The 20,716-nt window shown below is 25.8% G+C and overlaps 5 protein-coding genes across 5 annotated transcripts; 4 read left to right on the forward strand and 1 right to left on the reverse strand. All coding sequences in view use genetic code 12, as the record gives it.

Annotated features, from left to right (window-relative positions):
* Positions 1 to 8,884: 8,884 nt before the first annotated feature.
* KGF54_001723 (uncharacterized protein) lies at positions 8,885 to 10,171 on the forward strand (the record flags this gene model as incomplete). The annotated part of the gene is made up of 1 exon (XM_051762124.1): positions 8,885 to 10,171. One exon carries the CDS (start codon positions 8,885 to 8,887, stop codon positions 10,169 to 10,171), a length of 1,287 nt encoding a protein of 428 aa, XP_051621261.1.
* A 1,173-nt stretch (positions 10,172 to 11,344) lies between these two features.
* Positions 11,345 to 12,742, forward strand: KGF54_001724 (uncharacterized protein; the record flags this gene model as incomplete). Its single annotated transcript, XM_051762125.1, has 1 exon — positions 11,345 to 12,742. One exon carries the CDS (start codon positions 11,345 to 11,347, stop codon positions 12,740 to 12,742), a length of 1,398 nt encoding a protein of 465 aa, XP_051621262.1.
* A 17-nt stretch (positions 12,743 to 12,759) lies between these two features.
* KGF54_001725 (uncharacterized protein) lies at positions 12,760 to 14,037 on the reverse strand (the record flags this gene model as incomplete). Its single annotated transcript, XM_051762126.1, has 1 exon — positions 12,760 to 14,037. One exon carries the CDS (start codon positions 14,035 to 14,037, stop codon positions 12,760 to 12,762), a length of 1,278 nt encoding a protein of 425 aa, XP_051621263.1.
* A 199-nt stretch (positions 14,038 to 14,236) lies between these two features.
* Positions 14,237 to 16,654, forward strand: ARG83 (Arg83p; the record flags this gene model as incomplete). The annotated part of the gene is made up of 1 exon (XM_051762127.1): positions 14,237 to 16,654. The coding sequence occupies one exon, from the start codon at positions 14,237 to 14,239 to the stop codon at positions 16,652 to 16,654; it is 2,418 nt and encodes an 805-aa protein (XP_051621264.1).
* Positions 16,655 to 18,150: 1,496 nt separating this feature from the next.
* RGT1 (Rgt1p) lies at positions 18,151 to 20,700 on the forward strand (the record flags this gene model as incomplete). Its single annotated transcript, XM_051762128.1, has 1 exon — positions 18,151 to 20,700. One exon carries the CDS (start codon positions 18,151 to 18,153, stop codon positions 20,698 to 20,700), a length of 2,550 nt encoding a protein of 849 aa, XP_051621265.1.
* Positions 20,701 to 20,716: the final 16 nt, after the last annotated feature.

A 20,716-nucleotide genomic window follows, 5' to 3' on the forward strand; every position in this document is an offset into this window, starting at 1 on the left:
TTATAATTTGTAAAACCTTTTTGATTAAAAAAATAAAAAATAAAAAGCTTAAATTACACAAAAATATAATAATATAACAATTTAATATTTAATACATAATTTTACATTTCTTAATAAATTTTAAAACATCTTACATTTTTAATCATATTTTAATTGAATTAATAATTAATATTGTTCTTTTAAAAGGAGTATAAACTATAGATTCTTAGTTTAATGATATGAGAAATTTAATTTGCAACTGTTACAAATTATTCTTATGCTCTAATATGAATAACAAAAGATTTGATTTGATAATTCACACAATTTTTAACTTTGATTTAAGTCAATAATTAAACTTTCAATCGAACCATTTGTCAGATTTACATTATAACGGGTTATAATCACAAGGAAATTAGATCTAATCAGAAGGATATGAAAAAATTTACAATTAATCATGAAATTCGTATTATATATTATTATTATTCAATACTAGTAATAAAATATTTTTAAAACATGATGAAATTTTCACAACTAATAAAAACAATTTAACGGTAATTTACTTAAAATCAAAAAAGTTCGCATATAATGTCTCATTAAATTGCTAAAAGGATAATCTATTAATTCTTATTTTTTACTTTATTTTCCTTTCCCATTGCTTTGAAACAACAAAGAAAGAAATAAAAATATATTTACTTCTAACTGTAAGTTCAGTTACAAATTTTTAAAATTTCTATTTTTTGCTGTACTTTTTAAATTAAGCAATACTTTAAATTATTTCTTTCAAATAAATTTGTTGATATCATAATGTAATGTATATTTACTTATTTTTAATTTGGTCAAATTTCAAATCATTTTTTTTTCTATTGTTTGTTCTTTTTTTAGTTAAAGTATTTCCCTCCTTTAAAGAAAAATTAATTATGATCGTTTCAAAATTTAAATTAAATTTTTTTTTTGAAGGAACAACGCATCAGAAGAAGTGGAATTTTAAGATTTTTCTTTCTAAATAATATTCAAATTTTAATTAATATACTTTTAATTGATGATCTTTTTTTTTATATTTCCATAATAACCAACTATAAAAATCAAATCATATTTTTTTCTTACTTTGTGAAGTATTCTTGAAATATCGTCAATCCAAATTAATTATATTAAGAGTTCGTCCGTATAATCCTCATTAATAACCGTTTCGTCTGCCTTTAAATTTTAAGTTTTGTCATTCATTTAGTTGATAATCATTATTCTTATCGCCTTTGTGGGTTAAGCTCCAATAATGGACTAAAATAAAGTCAACATTATCCTTCGATTCTGTTCCCTTTGAAGACTCTACTAAAATTATTTTTTCGTTCCACGGGTTTTAGCATTATAATAAGAGTAGTACTTAGTTCCGTATAAACTTTGAAAATTTAATTAAGCTACAAATAATACTTTTATCTAATTTTTAGCTTTGATTATAATAAAATTTTTTAATTCTTTCTTTACTTTTGATTTATTAAAAAAAAAATTAAAAATATTTATTAAATTATGCTACACAAAACAAATATTAATATTCTATACTACACTACTTTTACTTGCTTTTAAATTATTGAACCAAATAGAACAAACAGAATTATAATAATACATTTATAAATTTATTTTCGTTTTAGTTTTTCCTTTATTAATTACAAATATTCTTATTGTGTTACATGGTTTTTGATATTATTAAAATTCGTACTTGTTACTTTTTTAATTTATGGGCTATGAAAAACCCAAAAGAATTAGTTGATTAATTTGTCATTTTCAACTTTAAACTTAATTATCCATTGTTACATTATATCAAATCCAAATTTTTGAATCTAATTTTGCAAAAATCTAACCATTCAAAATTGAGTTATTTACTTTGAGTATATTGAGTTTATTAAAGATCTAATAATTACTAAGAAAAAGTAATATATACAAAATTGGATATTTATGCGGCTTGATGCAATACTACTTAACTACAGTTCAATAAAAAAATATATTGTTACTGTTTCAAATGATATTATTTTTTCTAATTTTTCTAGATTCAAATATTGTTATTGTTTATTATTACTATACAGCATTTATTAAATGACATCAATGAACAGGTATTTTTTTCAAATTTCTCTTTCTTACAAATATTGTTCCTGTAACTAAGTCACTCAACTGAATAATCTGCATTGGCAAACGTTATTAACTTAAGGAATGTAAAAGTAAGAGATAAATTTTTTGGTGTAAGGCTCAAGTTACAAAAACCTAATTTCAATAGACAATCATTTTTTTTTTTGATGAGCTATTTTGGCACAAACTTTCAAATCACCACCATGGAAATTAAACTTTCTTTCAACATCATTCACTAAAAACTAGATTCTATATTTAGACTTTTCAATTGATCAGCTTTAAGAAATCCGTAATGTGATACTAATCTTAATTTACATATGACAAACACATGATTTGCCATCTTACCTCATTAATTCTATTAATTCACTCATTACAAAATTATTATAACGATCTTTTTACTAACAAATAAATCATCTATTTAATAATTCTAAATGTTAAAGTCTACTTAACCATAATATTAATTTTAGTTCATGCACATTATAAAAATTTTATAATTATAATAATAATAATTAATAAGGAACTTCCAAGCTTAAAACAAACAATAAAAGAAGAAAAAATAAAGAAGATTTACCCATTAAATTGGGGCAATAGTAAGATCAATAATAATAAATGAAATAATATTAATTTTTTACAATATTTTGAAAATAAAGGATAGAAAAAGAAATTCTTGATTGCAAAAATCTTTTTTCTTTATGGTATATTGCTAAGTATAATACAAATATGATCAAACTTACAACTTCAAAAATTTTGAGTCGAGTAGTCATTGCAAACAAGTTGAGAGATTGTAGCGGCTTTTGAGACGTCCTTTGATATCCAACATAAATTTATAAAAATGGTCTTAAACTATGATGAACTATAAAATAATTAAGTCTATTGTGATAAAATATGGAAAAGTGTTTCACTTTATATTACACAAAATAGTTATTAATGCACAAAATTGACAAAATAATTGTAACAAAATTGATAATTAAATTTAAAAAAAATAAAATAAAAAAATCAAAATCAGCAAAAGACAAAGAGATTATATTAATTAATTATATTATTTAAAATTATGTAACTTGTTTAAAACTATACTAATGAAGTTTGTACAAAGTAGTGTATTATTGCTCAAAACCATTATTAACTATGTAATGTATTATGCAATAAAGAATTTAAATATTTAGTAAAAAGTATGACTAGAATTAAAAACGAATACCAAAATTTATTTTTATTTCGAATAACTAATATCGAAACACCCGCATCCGATAGTAACGTAGTTTGTGTGAAAGTGGAGTCGAGAAAATTTGTTGACTCTTAATTATCAGATCAGAACTTTAAAGTTTTGAACTTCAAGAATGTAGAATAACATCACATGAACTCGTTTCTTTTTTTCCTTTCTATTTTTGATCTATTGTTCACTACGATTTCACTTCTTCATCCGACTTAATTTTTGTTACACATCGACTAACTTCCCCATAAAAAAAACTAATCTCAGCTTACCAGAACTTTTGTGCTTATTGTTCATTAACGAATGCTTAATAGTGTTGAATGATATCATTTGTAAAAAGCTCTCAATGAATAGTCTAAGCCATGCTTATCGATACTTAGTAATCTCATGTAGACTCGATTACATACATGAGTAGGCTCAAATGTACTAGAATCAGTAAAATATAAAGCTCTATTAATATTTCAAAATTTAAATCGATTACTTCTCGATTTGTTAAGTAGTACAATGGAAGTGTTATATTTTTGCTAGCATTTGTAGGAAATCATATCCTAGTGCATTAAAATTTCAATTCATTACGTTTATGATCATCCCAAGCTAATATTGTAAAATTTAAGTAAGCAAAACAAGTAATTATGTGACACAAAATACGATTAATTTTATTAGCCCAGATGACATATACTAGAAATTTCAAAAATAAAAAAAAAGTGAGATTTACCGAATGCGTTTGGGGACTTAAATTAATGTTAGGCACCAATTTGAATATAATTATGATAATTTTGGTTACCAATTTTTGATCATTTGCTGTTCTAAACTTGAATACGAGAAACGAGTTTCTATTTGCGTTGAAATTGTCGTGCAATTTGAAAATTCTTGGTTTAGACCTTCATTGTAGAAACTTTAGTACTTTATTAAAAACGATAAGACGACAATTGTTACGATTCTCGTTTTAAATTTCTCTTATTGTCAAACATTCCTTGCTAACTAAATTTGAAATTATGCTTAACGTGAAAAATTATTAATGCTTAAGTGATAAAAACAATCTTTTTTCGTCAATTCAATGACGAGTCGATTCGTACAGTATCAAAAGAGGAAATGAAATTCAGAGGAACCGTTCCAAAAAATCTAGGTTTAATTTTGGGTTTCATATAAATAAATGACTTGCAAAAGGTTAGTCGTTTCGTTTTATACTTTGCAAATTTCTTTTAATAATTATTTTTTTTTTAGTCAAATTTTGATACAAAGATCAAAATATAATATTTTAAGTTTTTTATTGTCTTTCAGAATGCTTAATGTACTATTTCATTTCCTATTGTTTTTTGAGTTAACGCTAATGCACAGCTTATTAAATTTATAGAAAGTATAGTCAATTATTTTTATTGAGTTTGTTTTAGACTAAATTTTTATTAGTGGTAGCAAGATAAAACATTGAAAGAATGCATGGGTTGGTAGAGTGTTGCACAGTGCTGAACACCAATTATCATTTTCTGTTCAAACTCATCTTTGAGCGCTAATATCGTAGATTATATTTATTTATTGAGCAAATTACTTGTATTGTGTTACTTTTTTAACACCACTAACAATTTTAATTAACATTGGTTTGTATACTTAATTTCTTTTTAATTTCCTTTCTTAATTCTCAAATGTATCTTCCAACAGTATCAATTTTAAGTAACAAAACTCTGTGAAAATTTTATTTCTAGTGGTCCCTTGATTGTATGCAAATATGAAATTGCTGTTAATATTAAAGTTTTTTAATTCGTCTCGTCATATTTGATACGCATTCCCAAATAAAGGTATAAGCTCACAGAAAGATAAATTATTTGATTCGTTAATCATCAAAACTAGACTTAGTTTTTGTATGCAAAATGCGTATAAATATTATATAAGCCCTGGAATTTTATATGACAATCGATATTTAAGTTTGATGTTACAATGTATGAAAAATTTCAAACGTTTGTAAGAAATTTTGAACTACCCTTGATTGATCATCACAAACTTCATGGAAGTGAATATTGTATTAAGTTATGATACTTTGTATTACACGATATATTTATTCAGAAATACAGAATGTGAAAAGAAAATGAAAGTTCGGGTATAAAAAATCAATATGCATTATATCCGATTAGATTTGATGTAAATTTCCAATGTCTTCAATTCTTTTTCTCGTCTTCAATCAACGATTAAACTTTTCTTTGTCATGCCATACATCAATTGCTTGATTTTTCTCCAATTTCTTGTAAATTGATTCTTGTAAATTGATGAAAATTAGTTAAAGTCCACGAAACAAAGGGTTGCCTAATATGAACTTATAAACGTATTCATCTGAGTCAAAAATTGTTGTCAAATTGTGATTCGACCTAAAATTGACTATTCTTACAATACCAATTTTACAATAAACAAAGGTTAAATTGACCTCCCTTTCAAAAAGGTTTTAGAGGTGGCTGTCCTAATTAAAATTCTACAAAAATGTGTAGATTGCAAATTCAATTAAAACCTGCCAATTTCTCAATTATCTGCACGATTAGGTGCTCATAAATATCAGTAAAGAAGATACTGAGAACACCTAATTTGTTTCAAAGATAGACGAGTAGTCACTTGTCAATTCTAGAGGTGCTCCTGTTTGGCACGGGCTCATTAGGAAGCATACCTGTTGCTCTTTATATTTTCCACATACTTTATTTTAATTATTGATGTAGGGATCTTAACAAAAATGTTTTAAAAACAAACTTTATCATCGAAATTTATAATAGGCTTAGGCTTTCATAACCTCTTAACTGTCTATAATCAAGCAAAGTGCTATCTAGATGGAAGTATATGAAGTCTCTCGATCTTTTAATCAAATTTTGGGAATATTGTATATAGCGAGGAAGATTGTATAAATATTTGCTCCAAAACAAACATCAAAGTCTGAACCCTGTAACTTTGACGACCTATATGTGCGATTCTGACTCAGGCATTAGTGGGTAATAAGCTGTTATACTTAATTGATCCCTTAAGGAAAAGAGCTAATTATTGAATTTAATAGTAGTTTTGCAACAAAAAAGAGCTGAATTCTCAAACTACGAGGTAAGTGCCTTATCTACTCCAAATAAACCCAGTTTTGTGTAATAATTTATCAATTAGCAAAGGAGATTGTTGACTTTGACTTTGAACCATTTTATTCAACGTCATTGAGCTAGTACCAGTTTTATAAAAAATTTAAGGTAAGGTATTATGATCAAGACATTTTCTAAAAACTTAATGATGTTTTTGTATTTTTGAAACATTTGAAATTTGTAAAATTTTATAATTGCTTTTGAGAAACTCATATCTCCATTTAATCTTTATATATATGAAAAATAAAATCACATAGTCTTTATTCTTTGAAGCTATCCATCAACATAGATAAACATGGTCAATACAGAAAATGGTCAAAAGAAGCCAAGAGTTCGTTTTCAGATATTTCATTATTACTTAATCCCATTAGTGGCCTTGGTAGTATGGTTTGGACTTCTAATTTCACTTTTGATTTGTTGGTAATTCAAGGTCGACCTATCTACAGCTTCATGACAACTAAACAGAACCCTGTGTATCTATCAGACTTAGGTGCAACTACTAAGCCCACGAAACAAAATATGCTTATTAAACACCCTGACGTATTCATCTGAGTCAAAATTTGTGGTCAAATTGTAAATTAAACTAATTTGACTATTCTTACCAAACCAATTCTACAGTTAAAAAAGTTTAAATTGACCTCAATTTCAAAGTAAAATTTAAAGATAGCTGTCCTATGTTGGATGTAGTAAAATTGTTCGAAAATGCGTAGGTTGCAAATTCAGTTAAACCTGCCAGTTTTTCCCCGCTTTTCCCAATTTTCAGCACAATTAGGTGCTCATAATTATTTGTAAAGAAGATACTGAAACTTGGTATTTTGTGTCAATAATAGGCGAGTAGACACTTTGCTAGTCTTAAAGTAATGTGCTCTTGTTCGGCACGGGCACGTTAAAAAGCAATCCTCTGTTACTTTTTTACCTTTCACGCACTTAAATCATTGATGTAGGGGTCTCAACAAAAAACTTTAGTAACCAGACTTTGTCATCGATATTTTTTAGTAGACTGGTGCTCGAGTATTAACCACACTGTTTTAGTTTTATCAAATTGCTACCTAAATGGAAGTTTATGATATCTTTCGATCTTTCCAACAAATTTTTAGAATATTGCATATGGTGAGGAAGCTTGTACAAAAGTTTGCTTTAACTAAAACGAACACTAAAGTCTAAATACTATAACTTTGACGACCTATATGTGCGATTCTGACTCAGATCATTAGGGGGCAATAAGAGACATAATGTTTGTAAATGCAATTGATTATTGAAGGAAAAGAGCTCATCACGGAGCTTCGTAGTAATTCTGCAACAAAAATGAGCCAGATTCTCAAAGTATGAAGTGGTGACTCAATTACTTCAAATGAACGCGATATTTTTGTGATAATTAATAGATCTGCTCAAGACCTTATTTACTTTGAGTATGAACCATCCTATTTAAGGTCATTGGGCTAGTACCAGTAATTTATAGAATATAAGGTAAAGTATCATCGTAAAGCCAATTGTGTGAAAAACCTTATAAACCCATCGAACTTTAAAAAAAGCCCATCAAAATTTCAAATGTCGTTACTCAAATATTATCTGGCTGCTAGCAGGAGCACGAGAACTTTGAATTAGACTGAACCATGTAATTTGCAACTCAGACTTAACATTAAATCAAATGATTCAATCCAACAAGTGTCTAAATTTTTACTTAAAGTATCTGCCTATCGACGATCGAAAGTGATGAACTTTCAGATGAAGAATTCAAAAAAATGGCACTTAGAGTAATACACACAAGCACGTAATGATCATATTTCATTACAAACATAAAACAAGAAACAGAACAAAAACGAAAGATATTAAAAATGGTTTTGGGATTAAACAGCTATGAACTTAAATGAATGAATCATATACAAATTTTCTCCCTATCAAAGTTACTTTGTATTTAGCAAGCTAGATGGACATTTAATAGACAAATTAAGTACTGAAACAAAAAAAAACAATTAAAAATTGTTCCATAAAACAAGTCAGATCAGATTGAGTGATTGAAACATTGTTCAAGAGAACATTGCTTGGAATAATCAATAATTAGTGGGATTTGATTGTTCTACCTTCAACTTCCCAAGACCTAAAGAAAAAAAAAATTCTATTATAAAGACAAGGCTAAATTTAGATTTTAGACATAATGTATGACAAGTCCAGTTTCAAGGCCCTCAAATTTAACTGCGATTTATTTTTTAGTTTAATTAAGGTTGCGAAAAAACTCGTTTATTACACAAAAACAACAATTAATGATGTACTTGTATTTTTGAAACATTTGAAATTTGTAAAATTTTATAATTGCTTTTCAGTACTTTTATTCTTATATATGAAACTCACAATCACATAGTCTTAAGTCTTTGATGCTACTTTTATAATTGCTTTTGAGAAACTCATATCTCCATTTAATCTTTATATATATGAAAAATAAAATCACATAGTCTTTATTCTTTGAAGCTATCCATCAACATAGATAAACATGGTCAATACAGAAAATGGTCAAAAGAAGCCAAGAGTTCGTTTTCAAATATTTCATTATTACTTAATCCCATTAGTGGCCTTGGTAGTATGGTTTGGACTTCTAATTTCACTTTTGATTTGTTGGGGAATTCAAGGTCGACCTATCTACAGCTTCATGACAACTAAACAGAACCCTGTGTATCTATCAGACTTAGGTGCAACCAATTTGCAACCACTATTCATCTCCTGTTCAGGATTTCAAGCCATATTCTTCGTTGGCACGTTGGTTGTTGGATATTATTTACGTAAAAAGCATAAAATTCAACCATACATATCACATCATCAACCAAGATTAGCCATAGCTAGTATAATTTGTGCAATAATTGGTCAATTAGGAATACTCTTTGTTTCAATCTTCAATACTAAGAATTTTCATTCAGTACATTTATCAATGGTTGGTATATTTATTGCGTTTGTTTTTCTTGCATGTTGTTGCGATTTTGGTGTGAGTTATATATTCGGTTCAAGAGGTGCTAAATTAGATCCAATTCATAACGGAACAATTTTTGGTAAATCAAGGTTTGCTAATTTATATTTTGTTAGTTTTGTTGCTAAAATAATATGGTTAATAGTTGCTATTGTTTTAGCTGCATGTTTTGGTTACTATATGAAACATGGAAATGATTCTTTATCTGCTAGATTTGAATGGTCAATTTGTTTCTGGTATGGATTTTTATTAATACTTTGGTCAATGGATTTATTCCCAAGTGCAGTTAGAAAATATAGAAGTAAACATCCACATTTATATGAAACTAATCAATATGATTATGAAAATCAAAATGGTGGTAATTCACAATGGGAAAAAGATATTAATAACAAAGGTAGATCATCATCAGAATTAGGTGATCAATATACTTACGTTAATTCACCAATGATGCAAAATCAAAAATTAGCTAATCAACAATTTGCAAATGAAGAAAATCAAACGAATCCAAATGAACAAATGATGCAAGAAGATCCAGCCTTACAAAACCAAGCATTAGCTAATCAACAATTTACAGAAGAACCAGCTTTGCAAAATCAAAAATTAGCTAACCAACATCTCTCAGTTGCTGATCAACAAGTACCACCTCAACAACAACAATATGAAGTTAATTATCAACAACAAATTCCACCATCATCACAACCACAATATTATGAACCAATAGCTAGTACCAACCAAAATCCAAGTCTACCACAACAATCTCATGTAATGCCAGATTCACAACCAGTAACTTATAATCAAGATCCAAGAGTTCCATATTAGATTTGAAGAAAAAGTATATTCTTCAAGTATAGTTCGTATAGATTGTAATTTTTAATTTTTAATTTAAAAGGTTTTTCCGTAGAAAATTTGATCAGTCTGTACAAGTTAAAGGTTCGTTTTACTTAACGAGACCAATCTTTATGGATTCCGAATTATTCTATTTAAAGATTTCGGTGTAATTTGATCTATATCTACACGATTTCAAATCGCAGGACTAGGAAGCTTGTTATTTGTTTTAGGGTTGACTGATTTATACGATCTTAAAATCAAAAGAATTTTGATCTAGATCTTCTTATTTGGTTATAGATTTGATCTATCTAAATCTTCCTTAGTTGTAAATGTGATTAATTTAAATAATTACAAGATAGTTTATTTGAGAGATTTATGATTTGCTGCATATTTAATCGTTTCTATATCTTCTCAAGATCGTATTATTTGAATTTTTTTGGTTTGTCCAAGGTCTGATCAATCTAAACGACTTCAAATGTGGTTTTACTAAAGAGATTTTAAATTTGAGCGATCTAAACGATCTCAAGATTGTGCTAATTGAAAAAAATTTAGGTACGTTGTAGATTCCATTAATCTAAACGATACAAGATCTTTTTCAAAGTTTTTGTGTCATTGATAGAGCCCTTTATTTACGAGGTGATAGATAAATTTATTTTCTTGGTGTATTTTAAATATTTCTAATTTCAAATTACGATCCAAATAGATATCTAGACAAGATTGAAGTTGGTAATTTTTTGATGTTTTCTATTTTACAAAAATGATGCAAAATTTGCAACAAATTGCCAAATCTGCTCATNTGAAACCTTTTTTTTTTTTTTTTTTTTTGTTGTCATATTTCCATGTACTAAACATAAAGCCGCACGTCAATTTTTATACTTTTTTAGTTTTTTTATTTCTTTTTTTATAACGGAATTATTTTATCTATTATTATAATTTTAAAAGTTTAATTAATTTTAATATTATTATAATTTCTGAAAATTTAATTACAATAAAACAATCAATAATAAGAACTTACAAACAAAGAACTATACAAATTTTACGAATTCAGAGACTTGAATTATTACTAATCATTAAATTTATTCATTAAAGAATCAATCATATTTAATCATATATAAATTTCAAAAGCTGCTTCAACAGATATAATATAACAATGATAATAATAATATGCTATTCAATAATATAACGCGGAAAGAAGAGAAATTAAGTAATCTTGAAAATCAGTCAGATCAACAATTACAAATAGAAAATGTTAATTTGTCAACTACACCAACTACAACTTCTCAATTGAATGAAAAAAATCAAGGATTATTAGATGATCCATCAAGATTTCCTCTGGGTTGGAACACAAAGGGAATATTAACAGTTTTAGGATCTTTTATTGGTCTTATTGGATCATTAGGTTTTGTTAATTCAGGTGGTGTTATTTCAACTTATTTATCACAAAATATCTTGGTTAATGAAAGTCAAAGTAATATTAATTGGATTTTTTCATTATATAATTTTTTTGCATTTGGTGGCTCAATACTTTCTGGACCTATATTTGATTCTATTGGATGTAAAATACCTATATTTGTTGGTTCAATTATAATGTTTTTAGGATTAATAGCTACTAGTTTTTGTAACAAATTATGGCAATTCATTTTAGCATATGGAATATTAACAGGTATTGGAGCTTCATTAAGTTTTGCTCCATTTGTAGCAGCTACTGGACATCACTACCTTACAAAAAGGTCTATTGCTATTGGATTGGGGTATACTGGAGGTGGATTAGGAGGGGTTATTTTCCCTTTGATATTTAGGAAGCTATTTCCCAAAATTGGATTTGGTTGGACTATTCGAATTGGAGGGTTTATTTGTTTATTTTTTTTGGTAGTGGGGTGGTTATTAGTTAGTGATAGACATGAAGAATTTCATCAACCTCAAGATGAAAATATTTTCAAACAAATTATACATTCTATTGATTTCAAAATATTATTTAAAAATTTAATTTTTTTAGTGGTTGTAACTGGATTATTATTTAATGGATTAGCTTTTTTAATAACTATTGTTGAATTACCTACTTATGCTACTATTCAAGGTTTTGGAGAAAGTAAATCATCATTATTAATTGTTGTTTTTAATGCATTTAGTATACCTGGTAGAGTTATACCTAGTTATTTTGCAGATCATGGTTTAGGGAGATTTAATACTTTTTGTATTATAAATGTTTTTTCATTAGTGGTATTTTGTATAATTTGGGTACCATTTGGACATCATTTACAAGCACTTTTTGTATTTGCTGGATGTTTTGGATTTTCAAGTGGATCTGTATTAAGTCTTTCTGCTAGTTTGGTTACATCTATTGTACAAACTAAAGATACTGGTAAAAGTTTAGGGACTGCGTTTTTTATATTATCTATTGCTGATTTATTTGGGTTACCTATTGCTGGTGCAATAACTAATAAAACACCAAAAAGTTTTGATAATTTAGTTTACTTTTTGACTGTTTGTGCTTTTGTTGGTGCTTGTGTAAGTTTTATACTGAGGTATTTATACGGTGGGTTCAATTTACGACGAATTTGACAGAGAATTAATGTTTATTATATAAATTCAATTATATCTAAATTTGGACTTGTTAAACCTTCTAGAGATAATGCCTCCAACCTGGCTAATTGACCTCTCATTAGTATTTTCCAAAGTGATTTTTTTAGATAGATCTCAATGATTTCTCCTTGAATGTTTTTAGTGGTGTTGTTACTCAATTTTCGTTTTTTGGAATTTCTTTCTGAATCTTCTTCTATTTCTTCTTTATCACTACTGAAAAGTTCATTAATCCAATTCCTATTCATTTCATGATTATTTATTATAGTTTTCAGTTTACTTATCCCCACCAAAAAACTTATTGATGTTTCATTTACCAATAGTGGTTCAACATTTTTGAAAATTTGCTTTAGTTTTGAAGCTATTTTACCTTCGAATTTTGCAGTTGTTATATTCATTTTTTTATTTATTATTAATTTACAGTTCTTCAAGTCCTCATTACTTATAATTTGGAATATTAGATTTTTGGGTTTTTCATTTATGTATGGTCTTGAATATTGAATAGATAATTCTTGAGATTTATCCATGGGTGAGATATTCAGTATTCCCTTTTTTGAAATATCTTCCAAATTTAGTATTATATTATTGTTTATTATTTTATGATTAATCATTCTTTGTTCTAGTTCCAAAAATCTATAATATCTTGCTTCTTTAAGTAGTAAACATCTATGTTCTTCATTTTGTATCACCAAAGTATTTCCTTTTAAATATTCCAATAAATCTGAAAATAATTGTGGTGATCTATTTGTAACAATTGCTGGTCTTTGAGGTGGTGGTCTTAACATATTTTTTTTTTCAATAATTGCCAAATTATCAAATAATAATCTATCAGAATTAACAGTAAAATAATTTTGAGAATTACCTTCATTAATTAATAATACTCTTGGGATTTTAAAACATTTATCTCCAATACTTGCAAATATATCTTGTTCAGTTAAAACTTTTTTTAGGTTAGTTAAACCAAAATAAAAAGCATCACTCCAAAGATGCATAAATTCATAATCATTAATTATATTTATCAGGTATCCTTGTAAATGATTATATATTTTTTCAAATATTTTAGGATCTCTATCGAAAAATAATATTTTTTCTTCATTTTCTGGTTCACTAAAGAATTTTGTAAAATAAGATGGTGAATCTGATGATAATGAAAGCCCACTTAATCTAAATAGTTTATAACCAACTTGCATTGAATAAACTTTTTCATGAGGTAGGATTAATGGAACTGATGGATCATACTCTTCAAATGTTTGAATCGGTAATGAAGTTAAACTCATTGAATCAATTTGACTTATGGGAGCTTAACTGGTGATTATGTTATACTTTGAATCCTTGTTGGTATGTTTTCTATTTGTGTTTTGTAAAAGTTCAGACATAATTGTGTTGCAAAACCAAATCAAAAAAATAATTTTCCCCACCAAAAGATAAACAAATATTACAACTACAAATATCAAATACTCAACCATCAATTAATTTATGGCCAAAAGAGGTAGAACATTCAATGGATGCTGGACATGTAGACAAAGAAAAGTGAAATGTGATTTGACAAAACCAAATTGTTTAAGATGTTTAAAACTGAAAAGAGAATGTTTAGGATATGAGATAAGATTAGGTTGGTCTTCTCCAATAACTATTTCTAAAAATAATAAAATGATTAACTTAAAAGGATCAGATGAATTAGAAAATTTTCAAAGAAGAAGTATTGAATTAATGAAATTTCCTGAAGAAATGTATTATAAAACTTATTCAGAATTAAATGATATATTGGAAGAAATTGAAAATTCCGTTACTTTAGATGGTATCGCTAAGAAAGGTCCTTTCAGATGTTTTAAACTAAAAAACAACAAGAGAAGAAAAATATCAGCGCCATCAGAACCAGAAATTATAGAAATTGATCAACAATTAAAAAATCCGAATTATATAGATGTTCCAACTTCAAAAGAAACACCACCAGTAAATGAAGACATTTTCAGCAAAACAAACAATTCCTACGTTCATTATGATTTAATCAATTATGCCAAGCAAACAATCATAGCCATAAAAGGACCAGATTATGAATTCAATGATCAAAATATGTTACATATATTATACCCTAAATTTTACCCTAATGTTGATTCAGATGATGATTGGTTTGCTAATGCTACAATGGTAAATAACAAACTATATCAAAGAACTGCTAAAGAGCTACGAATATTTGATTTATTTAAATTTCTAATAAATAATTTTACAGAGGATGCTATATCGTTAAACAGGACAGGATTACCTCAAACTTATATTGAAGTATTATTTATACCTTTTATTAAACAAATTGTTGGATCATTTATATGTTGGGATTTTACAGATTGGGATGTTATAGATTTACAAAATATGAATGAATTAAATAATGAACAATTGTTGCATAGTATTAAATTATGTATCATTTATTTAACTTTAGGATTAAGTGCTTTTAATGTATCACAAACAAAAGGGTTAACAAATAAACAAGGTAAATATGATATTGACGAGTACCTCAAAATAAGTATCGAATTGAGGAAATTGAGTATAAAGCTATTAAATTATCATCTTGATGAATCAGATACAATTGCAGAAATACCTGGTTTAAATGATCCAATAAACGATAACAACTATAACACTTTACTACTTACATCATTAATTTTACAAATAGAACTAGACGGAGTACTTAATGTATTTGAAAATTTGGATTTAATTTATGCAATTGGAGATTTCGTTATTAAAAATAAAATTATTAATAATTCAAGAATAACCACTATAAATAAATTTTTAATCAACATTTTCAAAATCAAATATTTTTTATATGAAAGTACTCAAGCTATAAATGTTTTCAATTATCAAATAGATGAAAACAAAAATGAATTTAATGATTTGAAGGATGACTATAATTTGATTAATGGAACAGATGATGATGATGATGATGATGATGATGAGGAGGAAGAAGATGAAGAAGATGTCGAAGTTGAGTATAGTAATAATCAAGTCAATAACAATACACCCAGCTCAAATTCAAGTAATGGGTTGACTCCAACCACTAATATTTCAAATTCAAGATTTAAACCATCAATTGAAAATTTATTATCATTAACAAATTCAGAATCATCAACATATAGTCCAACAAATTTTACAATAAATTTTAATGAAAATCAAAAATATAATGCAGCTTATGAATTAACAAGTGAAAATACAACCATTACCCCAAATTCAAAATTTTCACCACAATTAAATACAAAATTTACAACAAAATTAGATATTGATTTAATTTATTTAATGTTTGGTATACCACAAGATTTATTAAATTTATTTCATGAAATTATTCATTTAGCAAATCATAAAAATATTTTTAATTTAAAAAAACAATTTCCTAGAAATTTCCCCAAATTATGTACAAATTTAGAAGATAAATTAATTAATTGGAATTTAACAAAACTGAATTGGAAATTAGATTCAAAAATTCCATTTCAAAATTTTTTAATAAATTATATATTATCATTTCATCAAGCTATTATTATTTTCCATAATAAATTAATTAAAAATAATTTTAATATAATTGATCATCAAAAAATAATAGAAAATTGTTTAAATCATTTAGTTAGTGCCATAGATATATCTACAAAATTAAAATTAAATTTTAAACCAATGTTTTGGAATTTATTAATATGTGGATCAATTGCAATATCTCCAATTTTACAAAATAAAATTAAAAAAATATGGTTGAATTATCAATGTTTTAATAAACAATCAAATAATTGGAGAAGTAAACAAATTCTTTATGAAATTTGGAAAAGAAGAAATCAAGGTGAATTTGAAGAAAAAGATGAAAAAAATTTAGGATTTATGAATTTAATTAAAGAATGGGATATTTTTTTAAGTTTAGGTTGATTATTTTTTTTCTACTTGTATTTAGATTGAGTAATGGTATAGTATAAATACAATTTGTAATTAGAAATACTTTTGACGTTAAATCATTGATAATATAAATATGATAATTCGATTCCTTCAATTAATGGTTATAAAATCTTCTCAAAATAAAATTACACAAAAACCAATACATATATACTGTATATAATTAGCTTTGAAAAAAACCCGGGGAAATACTTATATTATTTACGAATATTAAAAATAAAGTATTACATACAAATTTCATTCTTCATAGCAGTATGTTTATAAAATGTTATATCATTTCAATCAAATTTATTGAATAAGAAAATCTTTTAATAAACGATTAACAATCAACATTGTAAACGAGTTCAAGATGATCAATTGAGAGTAATATTATATTTCAGATATTAGAAGTTTATGTTTTTTTTATCTAAGGTGTATTATATTATTACTAGATCTAATACAAAAAAAAATTAGATATAAATTATAAATTTTTAATATTTTACAAATTATTTTTACTTTCTTTTATTTTACTTTATTACTTTATAATTTGATTTTCTTGATATAATAACAACATCTTCTAATATGATCTTCAGACTAAATACGGATACAATTGAAACACAAAGAGACTTAAGTGTATGAATTATATTTTTGTGATCATGATACCTGGTTGCTGAAGCGTATTAGCATCTACTCATTTAAAAAATATTCGAAACATTTTTTTAAAGACTTTGAAGACTGATTGATTAAATCATCAATTTAGTAAGTTTGAAAAACTTACGCGTAGTTTTTATCTTTAGAACTAATCTCTCTACTTATTGAAATACTCATACTATATATTAGTAATGAACTATTTCAATGGGTAGGGAATGACCAAAATTTTGATTACATGTAATATTTAAAATATTGTACAGTATAATCTCTTCATATAAGAAAGTACATGTTTAAATTTTTGATGTCTACCAAATCTACTATATCTCTACAAAATATTAATATTACTCGAATATTTATGATCAAGATAGAGTTAATCCTTAAGTCTATATAAAAAATTATAGATCTCATACTATAATTATACTAAATAAGTATCTAAATATTTATTTGAAATAATATATATTTATTTTAACATACTCTGTAGTAATTATTATACGATAATTCTAATTAATCAATACTTATACTACCATTAGGTACTTCAAGTCAAAGTAATCATTATAATTTAATCATTATCATAAATTGAACATAAGTGTTAGTTGAGTTGATAAAATATTTCTCCATATTTAATTTTTCTATTACATAATTTATTTAATGTATGTTATTAAAATTATTTACAACCAAAAAAAAAAAGAATGTTCAAAAAATTAAAATTTAAATAAATAATTTCAATTTATTTACAACCAATTGTTAAATAACAGTTCATAAACAATTAAACTAATTAATCTATTCTAAAATAAATTGATATAATATAATTTAATAAAATATACATAAATGATAATATAATAATGATTACTTCAACATCTACTACAAAACTGATACCTTCAATAAGTAATATATTAGCAGATACTGGTCAATCAAATAATAAAAATAAAATTAATAATAATAATAATCAGAATAATCAGATCAATAACAATATAAATCACAATATTCATACTACAACTCCAAATATAAATACAAATCATCAAATATATAACAATCATCAACAATTACCTAATCATGTTCAAAATCATAATCAAATCCCAAATCATCAACAACAACAACAACATCAACATATGCCACTACCTCCTCCATCAATAGAGATTCAACAACAACATCATAATAATCAATCGTCACATCTACAACAACCACCACCACAACAACAAATGTATCATAATCAACAACCAATCCATCCACATACTATAAATAATAACGCAAATGGCTCAATTTCAAATGTATCATCTTCTCCACAAATTGAACAATCATCAAAAGATCCTCCAAGAAAAAGATCAAAAATTTCAAGAGCTTGTGATGCATGTAGAAGGAAAAAAATAAAATGTAATGCAGAATTTTCATCAACATTAAATGAAGTTACTCAAATTTGTAATAATTGTCAAAAAAATTCAGAAGAATGTACTTTTTCAAGAACACCTTTAAAAAGAGGTCCATCAAAGGGGTTTTCAAAAGATTTAGAAGATAATATTCAAAATGAATTACATAGAACAAATTCAATATCATCTCAAACAACTATAAAGGATATACCTCAAAATAGTGTATCATTCCCGTCTATTAAAAATCAATCTCAACAACAATTACAATCAATTAAATTACCACCTTTAATGAATTATTCAAATAAAAATTTATCACCAGCAATTCAAAAAATTAATACAATGGAATCAAATCCATCAAGTCCGCAAAATCCACAATTCAATAACGGTAGCAATAATAGCAACAACAACAACAACAACTCCAATAACAATAGTCCACCAATTCAAGGTCCTTTCTGGAAAGTACCTTATGAAATGCCTCAATCATCAAGTTCTCATCGTTCATCAATTAGTAGTGTTACAAGTTCTGGTCAACCTTCACGTCGTAGAAGATCATCATCAATAGATTCGATATCATCAACTTCAACAACAGGTATAAGAATGCCCACAATTAAAAATACAACTTCAAATGAATTTTTAAGTGATAGTGAATCAGAAGATTTTTATTCTATTAAATCATCAAATTCTCAAAGACCACTGATTATTAGAAATAATTCACAATCTATATCACCAAGAAACTCAATAACTTCATTATCTAGTTTAAATGGTAGAATGAACAAATCTTTGTTACTCCATTCTCCATCATCACCAATATCAACTAATAATACAAATAATATCTCAACATCAAAACCTCATTTACAATTTTTATCACCACATGGAATATCACCACAATTTTCAACATCACCAATGAATTTGTTAAAAGCTGATTTGGAAGTTTATGAAAAAGTATTTGCACCATCATTTCCTATTATACTGGTTGATAATGATACTTTAATATCAATAATACAAACTAATGGAATAGAAGTACCTACTGAAAATTTAGTTGAAATTTTTCATATGGCATTGAATGATTTAATTAATTTTAAATCAACTGATGAATTTAATACTATATCGATGTTTTTCAAGTTACAACAATTGCATCAATTTTCTAAAATCAATAAAAATTCTTCATTTATGTATGGATTAACTTTATTGTTGATAAATTATGCATTATTACTAAAGGGTAGTTTTTATGGATGTGGTATAGCAATGGCAAGTTCATTTTTTAACGAATTGAATATTTTAGAACATGTTTTAACTAGTGAAGAGAAAGACTTAAGGTTTGCTAAATTATACCTCAATTTAGATATAATTGATAGTATAGTTTGTTTGAAATCGGGTGTTTCAAAATTTATACCACTGGGCAATTTATCAAAATTTGTTTCAATGAATGAGAGTAAATTATCACAAGCTGATTTATATTACGATTTGAAGAATTTAGTAGATATGAAAAATGAGACTATATTATCATCAACAATGACATTAAAAACCATAAAATCAAAAGACATTTTCATAATTCATTTCTATAATTTAGTCAATGAAAAATATCAATTATTCAATATATTCAATCAACAACAACAGCAACAGTCACAACTTACAGAAAAACTAGAAAAATTAGCAACAACAATATTAAATTTTGCAAACTATTTAAGTACTTCAACAATGGAAAATAAAAATTTATTATCATCAATACTTAACATTTCAATAACTCAATTATTTTGGATATCTAAATTTTTAAAAATTATTATTGAAAATTTACCACAATCAGATCAAACTCAAAAAATTTTCCATAATTTATCAATATCATTTAGTTTATTAAGTTTAAATTTATCAAATTTACCTATTTGTGATAACGTAATTAGATCAATTAAACAATCAATAATTGATGATAATTTAAATTTTACAACATTAACTACAAGCACCACACCTACAAATAATTGGATTCAGGACAAAATAATACCAATGATTAAATTAGATTTAATGAGACACTAATAATATAAATAATATA

Source organism: Candida jiufengensis (assembly GCF_024610255.1).
Source record: "Candida jiufengensis strain CBS 10846 chromosome Unknown scaffold5, whole genome shotgun sequence".
Classification (NCBI taxonomy): domain Eukaryota; kingdom Fungi; phylum Ascomycota; class Pichiomycetes; order Serinales; family Debaryomycetaceae; genus Lodderomyces; species Lodderomyces jiufengensis.